At 43.5% G+C, this 18,092-nt stretch overlaps 1 protein-coding gene across 1 annotated transcript in view; it reads left to right on the forward strand.

The window, feature by feature from the left end:
- Window positions 1-18,092, forward strand: part of LOC132380880 (acidic mammalian chitinase-like) — a 61,339-nt gene that overhangs the window by 509 nt on the left and 42,738 nt on the right. The window contains exon 2 of the mRNA XM_059949799.1: window positions 9,127-9,284. Coding sequence (XP_059805782.1) covers window positions 9,127-9,284 — 158 coding nt within the window. The remainder of the gene's footprint in view (window positions 1-9,126; window positions 9,285-18,092) is intronic.

Consider the following 18,092-nt stretch of genomic DNA (forward strand, 5'->3'; position numbering starts at 1 on the left):
TGTTCCTCCAACATTTTGTGTGTTGCTCCAGATTTCCAGCATATGAACCTTCTTTAAGCTTCCCTTTTGAGCTGTTCCTCAAGTGCTTGACATTTCCACCCTGGGAAAAAGACACTGCCTACCCTTTCTATGCCTCTCGTTATTGAATGAACTTCTGCCAACGCAGCCTCCAGTGCCCCAGGGACAAATGTGTCCCTATAGATACCATTCCTTTCTAAACTCTTCAATCCATTTTAACAAAATGTGTTACCGAAAATGCTAAATATCAAAAAGAAAATAGATAAGACCATAAGACATTGAAGCGTAATTAGGCCTTTTGGCCCATTGAGTCTGCTCTGCCATTTCATCATGGCTGATCCACTTCCCTCTGAGCCTCAATCTCTTCCCTTTTCCCCGTATCCTTTCACGCCCTGACTAATCAAGTATCTATCAACCATCACCAATGTTATGTTTTGAAACTTCAAAACATTATACTAATTCAAAAGAAGACGTGGGGGTCTGAAATGTGGGACTAACTTCATGTTTACTTTAAGTGAGGCACTCGCATATCAAGTGGTAGCACGATGACGTATGCAATTCACGTATTTATACGTATAACCTGTAATGAGTTATTTAAACAAACAGGAACACTTAATATGAGATATGATAAGATAAAACTTTGTTTATCCTGATGGAGATGTAACGTAAAAATTTTTACTCCTCATGAATGTGAAGGATGTTAGAAATAAAGTCAATTCAATTCAATTCAATTATTGTTGCAAGGTTGTTCAGTCAGAAATATATACTTTAAAATGCAAAATGTAAGCATTGAGTTATGGAAAAATACAAAATATGCATTTAAAAGTAATAGAGTAAAATACAGATGTGCAATGAAACCAACTTAAGGAGGAGGAGTTGTAGAGTCTTATTGCCACAGGGAGAAAGGAGTTCCCGTGGCATTCAGTGATGCACCTTGGTGGAATCAGACTGTTACTAAAGGTGCTCCTCTGTTTGCCCAGTAGGTCATGGAGGGGGCAGAAGGATTGTCCATAATGCTCAGTAGCTTCTGCAGCATCCTCCCCTCAGAGTGTACAGCCATAGGCTCAGCACACAGCCCTGGGGGCACCCATGATGAGAATGATAAGACCATGAGATACAGCAGCAGAAGTAGGCCATTCTGTCCATTGAGTCTGCTCCGCCATTCAATCACGGGCTGATCCAACTCTTCCACTCTTCCCCACTCATCTGCCTTCTCCCCATAGCCTTTTATGCCCTGGCTAATCAAGAACCTGTCTATCTCTGCCTTAAATGCACCAAATGACTGGGTCTCCACACCACTCGCAAAAATTCCACAAATTTACTACCCTCTGACTAAAGTAATTTCTCCGCATCTCAGTTCTAAAAGGACATCCTTCAATCCTGAAGTCGTGCCCTCTTGTCCTGGAATATGGAAATAACTTTGCCATATCTAACCTGTTTAGACCTTTTAACATTCGGAATGTTTCTATTAGATCCCCCCCTCATTCTCCTGAACTCCAGGGAATACTGCCCAAGAGCTGCCAAATGTTCCTCATATGGTAACCCTTTCATTCCTGGAATCCTTCTTATGAATCTTTTCTGAACCCTCTCCAATGCCAGAATATATTTTTTAAACAAGGAGCCCAAAACTTCACACAGTACACCAAGTGTGGTCTCACAAGTGCCTTATAGAGCCTCAACATCACATCCCTGTTCTTATATTCTATACATCTATAAATGAAAGCCAACATTGCATTCGCCTTCTTCACAACCGACTCAACCTGGAGGTTAACCTTTAGTATATCTTGCACAAGGATTACCAAGTCCCTTTACATCTCTGCATTTTGAATTCTCTCCCCATCTAAATAATAGTCTGCCCATTTATTTCTTCCACCAAAGTGCATGACCATACACTTTCCAACATTGTATTTCATTTGCCACTTCTTTGCCCATTCCTCTAAACTATCTAAGTCTCTCTGCAGGCTCTCTGTTTCCTCAACACTACCCGCCCCTCCACCTATCTTTGTATCATTGGCAAATTTAGCCACAAATCTATTAATACCATAGTCCAATTCATTGACATACATCGTAAAAAGCCGCGGTCCCAACACCAACCCCTGTGGAACTCCACTGGTAATCAGCAGCCAGCCAGAATAGGATTCCTTTATTCCCACTTCCTGAGACTTCCGTGGGTTGACCCTGCACAGGGTTCTTCTCACATCGGCCACAGTGAGACACAGCACCTGGTCACTTGTAGGAGGATTGAGCATTGGGACAGTGTTGTTGGTCTTGTTCCAGTCACCATGGTTTGCTCTGTTATTTACGCACTGTGACCCTGTCAAAGAAATGTCGAAAGCTCCACACTGGCTTGTTGCAGCCAAACATTCTCACACAGCGCAGGGTCCAGAATTAGGGCACACCTCTCTCCAACAGGTTACCATTTACCTGTTGTTAATCACTAATGTGGTTAGGAACATTCAAGATGTTCAACAGTTAAGAAGCGATCACACACATCCCGATCTTGGCTCCAGTCTGTCCCTTTGCCTCAGAACGTAGAAAGATTATAGTTCTTTTTTAAAGATTATCTTTATTTGCCACATGTACATTGAAACATACAGACAGATGCATCGTTTGCATCAAGTCAGTGAGGATTGAGCTGGGGCAAGTGTCACTAGCATCCAGTGCAACGTAGCGTGCCCATAACGTACCAACCTTAACTTGTACATCTTGCAATGTGGGAGGAAACGCACGCAGTCACAAGGAGAACGCACAAACTCCTTAAAGGCAGCGGCCGGAATTGAACTCTGATAGGTGAAAACTGGCACTGTGAAACTATGAACTATGCGCTAACCGTGCCGAATGTAGAACACAAGAACTGGCCGTTAGGCCTTTTATGTCTGCACTGACTGTGACATCGATTGAAATGCATCTATTTGCCCACATGTAGGGTACATCACTCTGCCCCTGTGTCTGTCTAAATACTACATAAAGGTTGTTGTTGTTTCTGCCTCCACTGCCCACCTTGGCAACAGTTTTCCCTCTGGGGTGAGCGTGCTCACACATCTTTTGCTGCTAGCACACAAGGGAATTTAAACTGCGCACTAAAGGTTGTCACGGTCTACCTCATTGGCATGTTAAGTATATTTCACGATTGTACACGATCACATTTCCTTCTCCGGTTTCTGATGCGGATGGTGCTGACAATGATTTGTCTACAAGCTTTAGAACTGGCTTAATTATACTGTTTTTATTGACGGTATGATTGATTCACTATGTCAAAGAAGCAAAGGGTGTGAAGCAGCTAGTTCATTGAAAGCGGAATGGCTAATGAAACAGTAGAAGCTGCTACATGGAAAGCTCGTGAAGTCAGGAACGAGCAGTTACTGAAATATTTATGTACGATACGGAAACTGGTGCTACCTGTGTGTATTGTCACGATGCAAATGTTCAAACGATCAAACCCAGAGAAGATCAAAGTTCCTACTGAAAGTGTCTTGCTAGCTGTTAAAATAAAACCCTCTATATATAGAATTCAGTGTGCATATGTTGTTGTCACTGGACAAAAAATTGCACAGCACCTGATTTTTGTGCACACTGATCATTAGAAATTAGTGGGAACATTGCTTGGCAGCCACTCACCACTGTCTGTATAAAAAGAAATGACTCCTTTATACTTTCCCTCTCTCATATTAAAGCTATGGCCTTGACATTACCACCCTGAGAAAAAGACTCTATCAGCTGTGTCTATGCCCCACATATTTCAATTCAATTCAAGTTTAATTGTCATTCAACCATACACGAATACTCATGAATACAGCCAAAGAGAGAGAGAGAGAGCGTTACTCCAGGGTCAGGGTGCAAAACATAACACCAACAGTCATACTCAGCACAAAGCACATCTAGTACATACAAGGCAGCAGGCACAAATGGTATGTCCATCATGCAATAAGAGTCAAAAACTCAGGCTATCAATCCACAGTCGACTACAATAGAGCCCATCTGGGCAAGGACTATGAATCCTATCCATCAATGGAGTTGCATGTTCCAATGGAGGAAACAATGGGATGCCTCAGAGTCATAGAGCATAGAACCACTACAGCACAGGAAAAGGCCCTTCTGTCCCTAAAAGACCGGAGTAAACATGCAACATTTTGGAAGGGTCTCAGCCAGACGCCTGCTGAGATCCTCCAGAATTTTGTGTGTGTTGCCAGTGCTTTGCTCATGATGGACCCAGACTGTATCCAATACTTTTTATAGGACATTCTGTTCAAGGGCATGATGTAGCCAATCAATATTCTCTCCACCACACATCTATAGAAGTTTGTCAAAGTTTCAGATGTCATGCCAAACCTTCACAAGCTTCTAAGGAAGAAGGGTTACTCCTGCACTTTCTCTGTAATTGCATTTCCGTGGTGGGCCCAGCACTGGTCTTCTAAATTGATAACACAGAAGAATTTAAAGTTGCTAACCCTCTCCTCTTCCGATCCCCTGATGAGAACTAGCTCAAGGACTCCAGTTTTCTCCTCCTGAAGTCAATATCCAGCTCCTTGGTCTTGCTGACATTGAGTGAGAGGTTGTTGTTATGCCACCACTCAGCCAGATTTTCAATCTCCCGCCTGTGTGCTGATTCATTGCCACCATTGCTTCGGCCCACAATAGTGATGTCATCAGCAAACCTAAATATGGCATAGGAGCTGTGCTTAGCCACACAGCCATAAGTGTAAAGTGAGCAGAGCAGGGGACTAAGCACACAGCTTCATGGTGCACCTCTGCTGATGGAGATAGTGGAGAAATGTTGTTGCCACTCCAAACTGATTAGGGTCTGCAAATCAAGGATCCAACTACACATTTAGGTCAAGGTCTTGAAGCTTATTGATTACTTTTGAGGGGATGATAGTATTGAATGTCAAACTGTAGTCGATAAAGAGCATCTTTGCTCTCCACGTTTCCAGGGTTGAGTAAAGAGCCAATGAAATGGCATCTGCTGTTGCTCTGGTAGGCAAATTGGAGCAGATCCAAGCCATTTCTCAGGCAGGAGTTGATATGTTCCATCACCAACTTCTCAAAACACTTTATCACTGTCAGTGTAAGTGCAATGGATAATAGTCCCTGAGGCAGGTTGGCATGTTCTTCTTAGCCTCTGGCATAATCGAAGCCTGTTTGAAGTGGGTGCGTACCTCAGCCTGCCAAAGTGAGAGTGTAATGTCTGGCCACCAGATCAGCACAGGTCTTTAGTACTCGGTCAGGTACCCCACCTGGGCTGGATGCTTTCTGTGTGTTCACCCCCCTGAAGAATGCTCTCATGTTGGCCTCATAGACTGAAATCACAGGTTCATCCGGGGAGGGGGGGCTGTGAGAGTTCATGATGGTACCTCACAGGTAGATAGGATAGTTAAGAAAGCTTATGGGGTGTTAGCTTTCATAAGTCGAGGGATAGAGTTTCAGAGACGCGATGAAATGATGCAGCTCTATAAAACTCCGGTTAGGCCACATTTGGAGTACTGTGTCCAGTTCTGGTCGCCTCACTATAGGAAGGACGTGGAAGCATTGGAAAGGGTACAGAAGAGATTTACCAGGATGCTGCCTGGTTTAGAGAGTATGGATTATGATCAGAGATTAAGGGAGCTAGGGCTTTACTCTGTGCAGAAAAGGATGAGAGGAGACATGATAGAGGTGTACAAGATAGTAAGAGGAATAGATAGAGTGGATAGCCAGTGCCTCTTCCCCATGGCACCACTGCTCAGTGCAAGAGGACATGGCTTTAAGGTAAGGGCAGGGAAGTTCAAGGAGGATATTAGAGGAAGGTTTTTCACTCAGAGAGTGGTTGGTGTGTGGAATGCACTGCCTGGGTCAGTGGTGGAGGCAGATACACTAGTGAAATTTAAGAGACTACTAGACAGGTATATGGAGGAATTTAAGGTGGGGGGTTATATGGGAGGCAGGGTTTGAGGGTCAGCACAACATTGTGGACCAAAGGGCTTGTAATATGCTGTACTACTCTATGTGCTATGATGGTTCCTCCATGTTTTGACTGTGAAAGTAAGCATAGAAGGCAACGAACGCATCTGGAATTGAAGCCTTGTTGTCGCCTATGTTACTTGCTGTCACTTTCTGAGAGGTGATAGCATTCAAGCCCCACCACAGCTGTCAGGAATCTTATATTGATTTAAGTTGAATCCAGAATTACCACTTTGCCCGTGAGATATTGTACTTGGACCTCTCATAACTTTCTTGGTCACGAGACTTGAATGCTTCTGATCTGATCTGCAGCAGATTGTGTATTTCCTGTATCCCTCGCATGTGTGTGTGTGTCTCTTCTCTCTCTATATCTCCATCACTCTTTCTCCCTGTGTATCCCTCCCTCTTCCTCCCTCTCTGTCTCTCTGTCTCTCTCTCTCTCTCTCTCTCTCTCTCTCTCTCTCTCTCTTTCTCTCTCTCTCTCTCTGTTTCCCTCTCTCTCCAAATCTGTCAGCCTTGGTGGAACTTTGGAAAAGGGGCAGGCGGTGGGGATGAGAGGAACTCCCAGTGGCCTTCTGGCTGGACCTGGTCAGTCACCAGATGAGTGATAAATACTTGGGAAACATCAGTCCCATTTTGGGGTCTGGGTGCATGTATTCTGTCAGAGTCGAAAACGATGCAGGTGCCTGGGTACTAGTGGTGACGTGGTGTGGTTTTTAAGATCTGGTTCCGTGGGTGGCCAGGTTGAGACAGGGTGGAGACATTACCAGGATGTGTATGATACTGGCATTCGCATTGATCTTATTAACCATTACCCACTGTTTTAAAGGCTCACTTACAACAGAGACACCAGGGCTAAATTTGTCCAATGCCCCGTTCGTGGTCACGATTGGTAGAAAGTCTTGGACCAGAGCCAATGAAGTCCAGCAGAGTGTGCAGGGCTGTACAGGCAGGGTATAAAAGGCCAAAGTCATCACTGAAGGGGTGAACAAGACTAACCACATCGCCCTGCGTTGAGACCCAGGAAAAAGGTAATACCAATGAAGCTTCCTTCAATTGTTTCTGATAGCTGGTTGGATTGTCTCTGTGGTTCATTTTTGTTCCACCAGTCATGGTTTGGTCCATTGGTACAGACCTCTCTTGATTCCCTTGTTGGTGAAACTCTGACCAAACCCATTGTAGTCTCAGAGATAAAACAGGTCAATGTGTGCGTTCAATGGTCGATGACACAAATTCATCACCAACTGAACATGGGCATAATCTGCTCGGAACTGAGATTTTGGGAAGGAGGGGAAATCACATCATGCCCTCCAGATGGGAGGCAATTTAGCCCTTTGAGGGACAAGGGGGTATCAATCCTGGTGTCATCTCGGCGTGGCCATTTATAGACAGGGTGTTTTACATTGAGTCTGCTCAGACTGTGTTGATGGGTGTCAATCACCCTTACACCATGGCAAACGGCTGAAACTTGCTGAATCTGACCAAGTGTTCAATGTAAGTTTGGACGAGAGCACCGACAATCTTGGAGATAAATTTGATTTGCTTGACCCTGAATTCCAGACCTAACATGAAATGTATGACAATGAGATCAGCAGTGATGTACAAAGCATGGTATTTATCCCACAGTTAGATCAGCTCCACAACTAGGGAACATCAAATGTGGTCAACCAATGAGTTAAATCAACCAACTGATCATTGGGATATTACATGGTAGTTGTACAAGACGTTAGTGAGATAGCAGTTGGCTGTTGGCGTAACCAGCACCTTTCACTGTATGTTTCCATTAAAGTGAAATCAGTGTTAGTTACCCTGTTATAGGAGAGATATTGTTATACTGGAAAGAATGCAGAGGATGTTGCCAGAACTTGAGTGCATGAGTTATAGGGCAGGGCAGGGCAGGACTTCATTCTTTTGAATATAGGGAGTTGAGGAATGAACTTGCCTCTAATCCTCAACTAGACTAAACTAAAATTAAGACTAAGCTAAAACTATACTTGTTTGCTTCTACCACGGTGCAACTCATGTGTCAGATTACCATAATAAATGCACCTCAAGTGCAATGCACACAGAAGACTAATACGTGGATCCTAGGGGACTTGAGGAACTGAGTATGGAGAAATGTTGAATAGGTTAAGATTTAATTCTCTGGAGCACAGGAGAACAAGGAGAGATGTGATAGAGGTATACAAAATTATGAGGAGTAAGGATAGGGTAAATGCAAGCAAGTTTTTTCCACTGAGGTTGGGTTAGACTAGAACTAGAGGTCACAGGTTAAAGTTGCTGCTCAAAGTAGCAGCACAAGTTGATGGGGTGGTTCAGGAGGTGTATGGTGTGTTGACGTTCGTTAGTCAGGGGATTGAGTTCAAGAGCCGCTATGTAATGTTGCAGCTCCATAAAATCCTGGTGTTCAGTTCTGGTCTCCTCATTACAGGAAGTATGTGGAAGCTTTAGGAGAGGGTGCAGAGGAGATTTGCCAGGGTGCTGCCTGAATTAAGAGAGCATCTCTATGAGGCATAGATCGAGTGGACAACTGGGGGCATTTTCCCAGGGTGGAGAAGGCAATGCGGGGGAGCATAATTTTAAGGTGACTGGAAAATGTCAGAGGTAGTTTCTGTACCCAGAGAGAGGTGGGTCTATGAAACACCCTGCCAGGGAGTGGTGGTAGAGCCAGATATATCAGGGCCATTTAAGAAAATTTTAGATAGGCACATAGATGAGAGAAAAATGGGTGGCTATGTGGGAGGGAAGGATTAGACTGACTTTAGAGTAGGTTAAAAGGTCAGCATGGCATCATGGGCTCATGTGCTGTAATATTCTATGTTTAATGTTCTATGTTAAGGGTGTAAGGTGAAATATTTTTGGGAGTATATGAGGGGAACTTCACTCAGAATGTTGTGACAATGTGGAAGTGGCCTATGCAGGTTTGATTTCAAGGTTTAAGAGAAGTTTGGATAAATCTATGGATGGGTGATGTTCAGAGGGCTATGGTCCAGATCAGGAGTTCAAAGCTGGGGTCCAACCTTGGTTAATGATAGGGGTTGCATGGCATAAAAAAGGTTTGGAACCCCCGGTCCAGATGAGCTCAGATTAATAGGGGCGGAAGGGCCTTTTCCTGTGCTGTAGTGGTTCTATGTTCTATGACTCTAAGGCGTCCCATTGTTTCCTCCACAGGAACATGTCACTCCAGAGATGGATAGGATTCATAGTCCTTGCCCAGATGGTCTGGGGATTCACTGGAAATGTACTAGCCATGACAGAGCAGAAGAAAGGCGTGGACGGCAGAACACAGAAGGAAAGAGAATTGGCGGAGGAGACAAATCCTCTCAGGAGTAATATAATACTGCACAATGCCAAAGGGATTTATCACTGCTTACATGATGAAGGGTCATACTTGACTGTTTATCAACAGGTCACGGTGTCTGAAGGTGGGGGGGCACTATTATCCTGTAGATTTTGGCCAGCACATCAACCCCTGACATATACGAAGGCCAATTGGGAAAAATTGGGGATGATCTTGGCCAAATACGATTCAATAAAGGGAGTCGATTATTCCGTGGGGACTGAGCGCATACGGTTCACACAAACAAACGTGGCTGATGCTTTAGATGCCTCTCTGTTTATACAGGATGTACAGAAGGGAGATGCTGGGGAATATTTCTGTATTTGGTCCATGTTTCCTGGGGGCACTTGTACAGCAAAGACGAGGCTGAACGTGCTTTAGCACAATTGATTCCTGCACTCGCTGGATTCAGGGGGAGGCGAGCACATCTACGTAATTACACATGTACATTAAACATCACCTGCCATTATAAATGTGACCTACTTGGGTGCCACTAATTTGAGGACCATTGTTATGTATTGGATATTGGAGAATACTGTGGACTTCATGCTAAGGCTCAGCCATGATTGCTTCTAATGAGAGAACAGCCTTGCTGAGTCAGAGACTCAAAGAACACATTTAGTCCATGCCGAACTTATTCTGCCCAGTTCCGTCTGTAACGTTGTCCTCCATACTCCTTCTATCCATGAATGCATCCAAACTTCTCTTAAGTGTTGCAATCGAACCTGCATCCACCAGCTCGGCTGGCAGTTTGTTCCACACTCACACAAACTCCTGAGTGAAGAAGTTTCCCTGCAAGCTCCCTTTAAATATTTCACCTTTCATGCTTAATGTATAGAGTCATAGAAAAGTACAGCACAGAAACAAGGCCTTTGGCCCATCGAGTCCATGCTGAACCATTTAAACTGCCTATTCCCATCGGTCTGCACCGGGACCACAGCCCGCCATACCCCAACCATCTATGTATCTATCCAAACTTCTCTTAATCATTGAAATCGAGCTTGCATGCACCACTTACACTGGCAGCTTGTTCCACTGTTTCACCCTCTGAGCGAAGAAGTTTCCCCTTATGTTCCCCTTAAACTTTTCACCTTTCACCCTTAACCCATGACCTCTGGTTGTAGTCCCACCAGAAGCCTCCTTGCACTTGCCCTATCTATACATCTCACAATTTTGTATATCTTTAACAAATTTCCTCTCAACCTTCTACATTCCAAGGAATAAACTCCTAACCTATTCAATCATTCCTTATAACTCAAGCCCTCCAGTCCAGGCAATATCCTTGTAAATCTTCTCTGTACTCTTTGAACCTTACACCTTTCCCGTAGGTAGGTGACCAAAACTGTGACCTCCAGTTCTAGTCCCACCCAACTTCACTGGAAGAAGCTAGTTTGCATTTACCCTAAACATGCAAAGCTACTAGGCAGATACAGCGAGACTATTTCCCCAGCTGAGAGGTCCAGAACCAAGATTCACCATCCCAGAATGAGCAGTTGGCAGTTTGATGCGGAGATGCGGGGCTGTGATATCTTGCATTATATGTTGGCAAGTCGTCGGTATTCAGACCCCTGGACTCTGGAGATTTGATCACCTTTAGTTGAACAGAGATGGGTGATTTTGACATGTTAAGGGAAGGAATGGGTGTGGGGTTCGTGCAGAAAAAGGACATTGAAGATTGCCCATGATAAATAGCAAACGCTGCTAGTTTTCTGATCACAAACAAGAGAAAATCTGCAGATGCTGGAAATCCAAGCAACACATACAAAATACTGGAGGAACTCAGCAGGCCGGGCAGCATCTGTGGAAAAGAGTACAGTCAACGTTTCGGGCTGAGACCCTTCATCAGGACTGGCAGTTTTATAACTTTATGGGTCAGAAACACTTTCTCCTGGTAATCTGAAGACCAAAGTCAGGCCTTGTCTGCTTTTATCCAGCATCTATGGAATTTTAGATTGCTATTCAAGTGTTCCTGAAGGACAATGTGACCTATTTAAATAGAGATTTAACTAAAAATAACAGAGGGCTAAATGCTACTTGAATGCATTGAGTTCTAACATAAAGTGGGTTCTTATCTTGTTTGCACATAACACAGACACCTGAATTCTATGGAGTTTATCAACCTTCTGGGAGATATACAGATTGAATGTTACTCAAGGTTTACTGACCTTGTGTAGACTTTCAGTTGGCTAATATTTTTTGCTCTGAATCCATAAGGGTGAGAGTTGTAATGTAAGGGAAGAGTAGTCCTCAAAAGACTTGCACTGACAATCCAGATGTCACCCTTTGGCCCTTGGATTGGCCTGAATTGCACTGGGGCCAGGATCCCTTCTCAAATTGTCGATGTTTTGGATTTTGATCCAAGGTTTTGAACCAAACTTTAGACAATTCCTTAACACAAGAATATGTACACAACGCTGGAAGAACTCAGCAGGTCAGGCAGCATCCGTGAGAAAAGAGTAGCCAACATTTCGGGCTGAGAGGTATGTATTCTTCGATCCACAGCATCTGCAGTTGTATTTTTGTGCCTTAACACAAGAGATCCTGCAGATGCTGGAAATCTAGAGCATCACACTCAATGCACACAAAAATGCTGGAGGAACTCAACAGGATAGGCAACATCTGGGGAAGTCCTTTTAAAGGTTCTTGGCCCCCAGACTTCAACTGTGTATTCTCTACCACAGATGCTGCCTGGCTGCTGATTTCTTCCAGCACTTTGTATGTGTTGCTACAGATAATTCCTCCTCTGTGTAGAGAAGGGCAATAAAAGCTGCCAGGTCACCATGCAGGGATGATTTAATGCAAATTGTGCCCCTTTTCAAAGGCTGAGAACATTCTTTATTTTATCCTTTTCAAAGAGTGACGTCTTGTTTATCGGACCATAGCTTCCTTCAATAAATCCATTGTTGATCAATTCATAAATAACATTTACAGTCCTTACAAATGTTCTCTCCAATAGTTTGCCCAGCCTCATGAATAGACTAAATTAGATTTGTTTGTCTCTTGTACACCAAAACATCAAAGCATACAGTGAAATGTGCCATTTGTGACAACAACCTACAATGTCTGAGGATTGTGTTGGGTTGTCTGCAAGTGTCAGAATGCTTCTAGTGCCAATATAGCACATCAATATATGTTGTTCTTTCTTGTTTATCCTGTAAAATTATATCTGGATGATTTTGATGGATTGTCCTATCTGGAATATTGGATCAGTTGTAATGTAATAGTAGGGCTCTGACTCTAAAACTGGAGCAGGCTTGTATTTATGGTGTCTTTTATGAGTTTGTATTTTAAAGCAGGAGTTTGATGAATGATGTTTACCATTTGATTGTGCCTGAGTAAGTAATCAGATTGAGTTAAATTGCTGCAGGATCTTGTGATGTGTTTAATTGTTTCTTGGCATTTATCTTCTTGAATTTGTTGGCATTTTAGTATGTATTTTTGATTTTTTATGTATTTAGAAAGTGAGGTCCTGCTTCAGCTGAAAAGGGTGGAAGGTAATACATCTCTTGGGCCAGACAACATACATCCAAGGGTACTTAAAGAGATCTGTAATTTTATATATATATAAACCCCTAACATGTATCTTTCTAAAGTCAGTGCAGACTGGTGAATCCCTAAGGAATGGAAATGGGCTAACGCTGTCCCAGTAAATAAGAAGGGTGACTGCTCTGACTCTGCTAACTATAGACCAGTAAGCATAATGTGTATCATAGGTAAAATAATGGAAATATCAATAAAGAAATGATATGGAAAAGCAGTTGATAAGAACAGGCATGTCAGCAGAAAGACAGCTTGGGTTCAGAAAGGGAAAATTGTGTTTTACTAATATAGAAACATAGAAAATAAGTGCAGGAGTAGGCCATTCGGCCCTACGAGCCTGCACCGCCATTCAGTATGATCATGGCTGATCATCCAACCCTGAACCTGATTTCTCTCCATACCCCCGATCCCTTTAGCCACAAAGGCCATATCTAACTTCCTCTTAAATATAGCCAATGAACCGGCCTCAACTGTTTCCTGTGGCAGAGAATTCCACAGATTCACCACTCTCTGTGTGAAGAAGTTTTTCCTCATCTCGGTCCTAAAAGGCTTCTCCTTTATCCTTAAACTGTGACCCCTCGTTCTGGACTTCCCTAACATCGGAAACAATCTTCCTGCATCTAGCCTGTCCAATCCCTTTAGAATTTTATACGTTTCAATAAGATCCACCCTCAATCTTCTAAATTCCAGTCGATCCAGTCTTTCTTCATACGAAAGTCCTGCCATCCCAGGAATCAATCTGGTGAATCTTCTCTGTACTCCCTCTATGGCAAGAATGTCTTTCCTCAGATTAGGGGACCAAAACTGCACACAATATTCTAGGTGCGGTCTCACCAAGGCCTTGTACAACTGCAGTAGAACCTCCCTGCTCCTGTACTCAAATCCTTTTGCTAAGAATGCCAACATACCATTTGCCTTTTTCACCGCCTGCTGTACCTGCATGCCCACCTTCAATGACTGGTGTACAATGACACCCAGGTCTCGTTGCATCTCCCCTTTTCCTAATCGGCCACCGTTCAGATAATAATCTGTTTTCCTGTTCTTGCAACCAAAGTGGATAACCTCACATTTATCCACATTAAATTGCATCAGCCATGAATTTGCCCACTCACCTAACCTATCCAAGTCACCCTACATCCTCTTAGCATCCTCCTCACAGCTAACACCGCCGCCCAGCTTCGTGTCATCCGTAAACTTGGAGATGCTGCATTTAATTCCCTCGTCTAAATCATTAACATTCTTGCAGGGAAGTACTAACATTCTTGCAGGAAAGTACTAACATTCTTGCAGGAAAGTTTGCTAGTGCTGCTGGGTGGTGGGGGGGGGGGGGAATCCAGAATGTGAGAGAGGATAGCGAGATGAAGAATAAAGAACAGGTGAAGACTATACAGTTCTGGAATATTAAGTGTGTAGTAGAGAAAGGTGAGGCGGAGCAAGTGAAAAGAAGAACACATGTACAGAGGGATGGTCTGACAGAACATGGAGTTAAATGTGCAGAAAGAATAAGTAAATTTGGGAAGGACAACAAAATTCAAGGGGCATATAGCCTGATGGGAGTTCGGGGAGCTGGGTTAAGCAAAATAGGCAGTGATTTAAACAGAGAAAGGAGAAATGGGCTAAAAATTCTATATCTGAATGCATGAAGTGTCAGAAATAAGGCGGATGAGCTTGAAGCTCAGGTGCGAATGGGTAACTATGATGTTGTTGGGATAATGGAGACATGGCTGCAGGGAGATCAGACCTGGGAAATGAATGTACAAGGGTATACTTGCTGTCGTAGGGACAGAAATGTGGGCAGAGGGGGTGGGGTGGCCCTGTTGGTGAGGAATGAGATTCAGTCCTTTGCAAGGGGGGACATAGGATCAGGAGAAGTAGAGTCTGTGTGGATAGAACTGAGGAACAGTAAGGGCAAAAAGACCCTAATGGGTGCTGTCTACAGGCCCCCAAACAGTAGCATGGATATTGGGTGCAAGTTGAATAGGGAGTTAACATTGGCATGTGGCAAAGGTAATGTCGCAGTAGTTATGGGGGATTTCAACATGCAGGTGAACTGGGAGAATCAGGTTGGTGCTGGACCACAGGATAGGGAGTTTTTAGAGTGCCTACGGGATGCATTCTTGGAACAGCTTGTACGAGAGCCGACCAGGGACAAGACTATTCTGGATTTAGTCTTGTGTAATGAACAGGATTTGATAAGCGATCTTGAAGTAAAGGAGCCATTAGGAGGTATTGACCATAATATGCTAAGTTTTTATCTGTAATTTGAGAAGGATAAGGGCAGATTGGAGGTGTCAGTGTTGCAGTTGAACAAAGGAGACTATGGAGCCATGAGGGAGGAGCTGGCCAAAGTTAAATGGATGGATATCCTAGCAGAAAAGACAGTGGAACAGCAATGGCAGGTATTCTTGGGAATAATGCACAAGATGCAAAATCAGTTCACCCTTGGAGAAGGAAGGATTCAAAGGGGAGAAAGGGGCCACAGTGGTTGACAAAGGAAGTCAGAGATTGCATAGCATTAAAAAAAAAGTATGACAGAGCTAAGGTGAGTGGGAAGACAGGTGATTGGGAAATTTTTAAAGAACAACAGAACTTAACTAAAAAGGCAATACAGGGAGAAAAAATGAGGTATGAACACAAGCTAGCCAGGAATATAAAGGAGGATACCAAAAGCTTTTTTATGTATGTGAAGAGAAAGAAGTTAGTTAAGAACAATGTTGGGCCCTTGAAGAATGAATTGGGTGAAATTGTTATGAGAAACAGGGAAATGGCAGAAGAAGTTAATAAGTACTTTAGATCTGTCTTCACTAGGGAAGACACAAGCAATCTCCTAGATGTATGGATGGGCCAAGAACATAGGGAAACAGAGGAAATGAAACAGATTGACATTAGGAAGGAAACGGTGATGAGTAGACTGATGGGACTGAAGGCTGACAAATCTCCAGGTCCAGATGGTCTGCATCCTAGGGTACTAAAGGAGGTGGCTCTGGAAATTGCAGATACATTGGTATTCATTTTCCAATGTTCCTTAGATTCAGAGGATTGGAGAATGACTAATGTTATCCCATTTTTTAAGAAGGGAGGGAGGGAGAAAACAGAGAACTATCGTCCTGTCAGCCTAACATCAGTAGTGGGGAAGATGCTAGAGTCCATTATTAAAGATGAAATAGTGGCAAATCTAGATAGCAGTGATAGGATTGGGCCAAGCCAGCATGGATTTACCAAGGGCAAATCATGCTTGATTAATCTATTGGAGTTTTTCGAGGATGTAACCAGGAAGTTAGACAAGGGAGATCCAGTGGATGTAGTGTACCTCGATTTTCAGAAGGCATTTGATAAGGTCCCGCATAGGAGATTGGTGGGTAAAATCAGAGCTCATGGCATTGGGGGGGAAGATATTGACATGGATAGAAAACTGGTTGGCAGATAGAAAGCAAAGGGTAGTGGTGAATGGGTGTTTCTCGGAATGGCAGGTGGTGACTAGTGGGGTGCCACAGGGCTTGGTATTGGGACCACAGCTGTTTACGTTTTACATCAACAATTTAGATGAAGGCATTGAGAATAACATCAGCAAGTTTGCTGATGATACTAAGCTGGGTGGCAGTGTGACATGTGATGAGGATGTTAGGAGAATTCAAGGTGACTTGGATAGGCTGGGTGAGTGGGCAGATGCCTGGCAGATGACGTTTAATGTAAATAAGTGTGAGGTTATCCACTTTGGGAGTAAGAACAGGAAGGCAGATTATTATCTGAACGGTGTAGAGTTAGGTAAGGGAGAAATACAAAGAGATCTAGGAGTCCTTGTTCATCAATCACTGAAGGTGAATGAGCAAGTGTGGCAGGCAGTGAAGAAGGCTAATGGGATGTTGGCCTTTATTATAAAGGGAATTGAGTACAAGAACAAGGAAATCCTTTTTTTATTTGTACAGGGCCCTGGTGAGACCACACCTGGAGTATTGTGTCCAGTTTTGGTCTCCAGGGTTAAGGAAGGACATCCTGGCTGTAGAGGAAGTGCAGTGTAGATTCACAAGGTTAATTCCTGGGATGTCCGGACTGTCTTACGCAGAGAGGTTAGAGAGACTGGGCTTGTACACATTGGAATTAAGGAGATTGAGAGAGGATCTGATTGCAACATATAAGATTATTAAGGGATATGACAAGATAGAGACAGGAAATATGTTCCAGATGCTGGGAGAGTCCAGTACCAGAGGGCATGGTTTAAGAATAAGGGGTAGGTCATTTAGGACAGAGTTAAGGAAAAACTTCTTCTCCCAAAGAGTTGTGGGGGTGTGGAATGCACAGCCTCAGAAGGCAGTGGAGGCCAATTCTCTGGATGCTTTCAAGAAGGAGCTAGATAGGTATCTTATGGATAGGGGAATCAAGGGATATGGGGTCAAGGCAGGAACCGGGTATTGATAGTAGATGATCAGCCATGATCTCAGAATGGCGGTGCAGGCTCGAAGGACCGAATGGTCTACTTCTGCACCTATTGTCTATTGTCTATTAATATATATTGTAAACAACTGGGGTCCCAGCACTGAGCCTTGCGGTACCCTACTAGTCACTGCCTGCCATTCTGAAAAGGTCCCGTTTACTCCCACTCTTTGCTTCCTGTCTGCCAACCAATTCTCTATCCACATCAATACCATACCCCCAATACCATGTGCTTTAAGTTTGCACACTAATCTCCTGTGTGGGACCTTGTCAAAAGCCTTTTGAAAATATGCTGGAGTTCTATGAAGAGACAATTAAAATTTATGATAACAATAGAGCAACTGTTATCTGTTACTTGGACTTTCAGGCTACATCCACACTACACCGGATAAATCTGTAACCAAAGCTTTTTCTCTTCGTCCACACTAAAATAATGTTTTCATCCCCCGAAACCGGAGCTTTTCAGAAACGCTCTCCAGGGTGTGTAATTTTGAAAATGTCGCTTGGGCAGATCAGTGTGGATGGGGTAACTGGAGAACTCTGACAGATGGTGACGGCAGCGCACCATTTTATTGTTTTCTTCAACACAACCTAACAATTTCAGAACAGACGGCAATGAGACTGAAGCCAGAAGAGTTAGAAATGTACTCACCAAATACTTTGACCCATAACTTAATGAATAAATAAGTATACTCACTTTGCCCTGTTTTCTGTCCTTGCTTATATGCAAGGTTTACCTATTTACGCAAGTACTTCTCTGTCAATAGATGTGTAACAGCCTAATGTAACATTGTATGGAAATACAAGATAATACTGATGCAGACAT

This window comes from Hypanus sabinus, chromosome 25 (genome assembly GCF_030144855.1).
Source record: "Hypanus sabinus isolate sHypSab1 chromosome 25, sHypSab1.hap1, whole genome shotgun sequence".
NCBI lineage: Eukaryota > Metazoa > Chordata > Chondrichthyes > Myliobatiformes > Dasyatidae > Hypanus > Hypanus sabinus.